This window comes from Ochlerotatus camptorhynchus, unplaced genomic scaffold, assembly GCF_037179485.1.
Source record: "Ochlerotatus camptorhynchus isolate MF236.1 unplaced genomic scaffold, CSIRO-AGI_Acam_v1.1 ptg000070l, whole genome shotgun sequence".
NCBI classification, from domain to species: domain Eukaryota; kingdom Metazoa; phylum Arthropoda; class Insecta; order Diptera; family Culicidae; genus Ochlerotatus; species Ochlerotatus camptorhynchus.
The window spans coordinates 6758636-6761109 of record NW_027040560.1 but is presented as its reverse complement, the minus strand read 5'-3'; the positions used below and the strand labels follow the sequence as shown (position 1 = coordinate 6761109).

Sequence of the window (2474 nt, the reverse complement as noted above, 5' to 3'; positions counted from 1 at the left end):
TTTAATTTACATTGAGGAGTTAGAAGGAAGCTGAAATGTTCAGTAAATCGTTGTGTACATTTGTGCATTTTTACTGAACATTTCAGCTGATTTCATGGTACTTATTAACCTTTCTACAGCAGCTTTTCCGATGATATATGGTACAATTACACTTCAAAATGGTGCAAAGCGGTGCATACTAAGTACAGTTTTCTCTATTTTAGGGAGCGTACTTTAAATATTTACTGAGCATTTTAAGATTTTTAACGTATTTTGATCAATCATTTAAGGAGCAACCCGATCTATTTTAAGGAGATTTTTTTTACTTATTCAGGAACATCGTCATTGTTTAATGATTCATTTACGTTTTTACCAAATTTTTCAACCCAAAAATTTCCTAGACCGAACCGAGAATCAAACTCAACCACCCAACCAACCCAACATGGTCTTGCTTTGTGGCTACGCCTTTACCGACTGCACTAAGGGAGGCCTTGATTGGTTTTTTTTTAAATCTAGCATCACAAAATTTTTATAATGCACAAATCTTGAAAATTTGTCTTAGCCTAAAACTCTAAAAAATGTCGAAAGCGAGGAAATTTTCTTAAATCCCAAAATTACTGAATACTCGTTTCTTGCTGAATACGAACAACCGGATTTTTTTTTTAAATTTAGAGTTTCAAAATGAAAATTTACTGGCCACCACCCTCTGAATTTCAGCAATGATATCATTCTAGTCCAACTTTGTTCATCATTATGAATTTTTGTCCAGAATAAATAAGAATCAAACAGAATGCAGCTTGAATAAGTGCTGGCAAATATCATGTCCGTCATGTGAGAATGACAAAACAGGTCCTATCACTATCATGAGACGAAGCTATATGCATTAGACTGATGCAAAATTTGAAATTTTCGCTCCACAGTGCTCAATCGGTTTCAAATCGGGTCCTGATTAACTTCCCAAAATTTAAGCTCATTTGGTTAGAAACTGACTTGGCACAAACCATTTGATGTTAATATGGAGGTTACTATGGGAAAACCAATCTTGGTGTTCATTGCCTTCTAACCTTTTTGACGTAGAACTACGTATTTGTCGACTATACTGGGGTGCAAATCAAAAAATATGTGTGGTGAAATAGTGTTAGGTTTCAATTGTAACTTTGTCATTTATAGATGAAATTAAAATCCAAATACGCCAATCGACAGGATATTACTTAAAGAATCTGCTGAACACTTTTTCAATTTTTAATCAGAAAACTTTTGAAAAATGCGCAAATTATAATGTTATCACTGATTTCATGAAATAATCGTTTTCCCCAACCCAGTCATCATAAACGAGTACCACTTGGTTACACATCATTCTGCTTGAACCTGATAAGATATAAAACAGCTCTGCTGTAATGCCTCTGTTCATTCATTCTCTTCTTGATCTTCAAGCAGTCCAGTCCGCTCTCTCTCTCTGTAGAGTATTCGTTTTCGTTCAATAGTGTTCGCGTCTCTCTTTCGTGGTGTTAAGTGAAACATCGATTGATCCCAGCATGGGAAAACCGCCGCGTGGTCATGCGGTTGCAAGCTCGTCTGGGAAGCGTCCCCGACAGGAAACCGCCAACGCTCAGTCGGCATCGAAAAAGCTACTGTCAAACAACCGGTACGCCATTCTCGAAAATGGTGATGAACCGGAAATAAAGAAAAAGGAGAAACTACCACGATTCTTCGTCAAAGGATTTCCGCCCGGCCTTCAGGAGAACATCAAATTCTACATCGAGCAAGGCTTAAAGTGCACCATGCGCATGTGCACTGAAGGCATCATGCTGATGGTACCAGCAAGGAAGTACTACAACGCCATCGAAGAGCTGCTGAAGCGGGAAAAATGGGAGTATTTCTCTCACGACATCGAGGAGGACAAGCCGCTCAAGGTGGTCGTGCGTGGTCTGCCCGATATGGAAATCGCCGTGCTGTCGTATGAGCTGAAAAAGAACGGCCTAAAGCCATGGCAATTTTCAGGATGAATTGGCACGACGCCTCCCGCAAGTACCGTGACCAGCTGTATTTGGTCCACCTCGAGCGAAACACAACGTGTTTGAAGGACGTGCAGTTTATTCGGGCGCTTTTCCAGATCGTGGTTACGCTACCAACCTCGCCCCGTAACGTCACCCAATGCTCAAGCTGCCTCATGTTTGGGAATGGGACCAAAAATTGCCACAAGGCCTATCGCTGCAACGAATGTAGCAAGTAACACGCACCCGAAGAATGCGAGAGGATGGAGAACGCCGATCCACAATGCGCCAACTGTGGTGCAGCACATCGAGCTACCAGCAAGTCTTGTCCGAAGCGTGCGGAATTCATGGAAATCCGCAAAAGGGCCTCCACGCAGAACCAGCCGGGTCGAAAAAAGGTACCGGCATGCAATGAGCAGAATTTCCCCGCCATTAGCCAACGGCATCCGATTCCGATTCTTCCGCTACTACCGCTCAACAACCGTTTGGCTGCTGCTGCTG

General features: G+C 41.8%; 1 protein-coding gene across 1 annotated transcript; it reads left to right on the top strand.

Annotated features, from left to right (window-relative positions):
* The first annotated feature begins 1514 nt into the window (after window positions 1-1514).
* Window positions 1515-2212, top strand: LOC135697365 (uncharacterized). The gene is made up of 2 exons (XM_065216979.1): window positions 1515-1936; window positions 1981-2212. Exons 1-2 carry the CDS (start codon window positions 1515-1517, stop codon window positions 2210-2212), a joined length of 654 nt encoding a protein of 217 aa, XP_065073051.1.
* Window positions 2213-2474: the final 262 nt, after the last annotated feature.

What these genes read in the sequence shown, in the direction of transcription:
- LOC135697365 (XM_065216979.1), top strand. Translation starts at nt 1,515, where the DNA reads ATGGGAAAACCGCCGCGTGGTCATGCGGTTGCAAGCTCGTCTGGGAAG. An exon ending in ATGGAAATCGCCGTGCTGTC is followed by an intron (nt 1,937 to 1,980) that starts GTATGAGCTGAA and finishes GGCAATTTTCAG; the next exon opens with GATGAATTGGCACGACGCCT.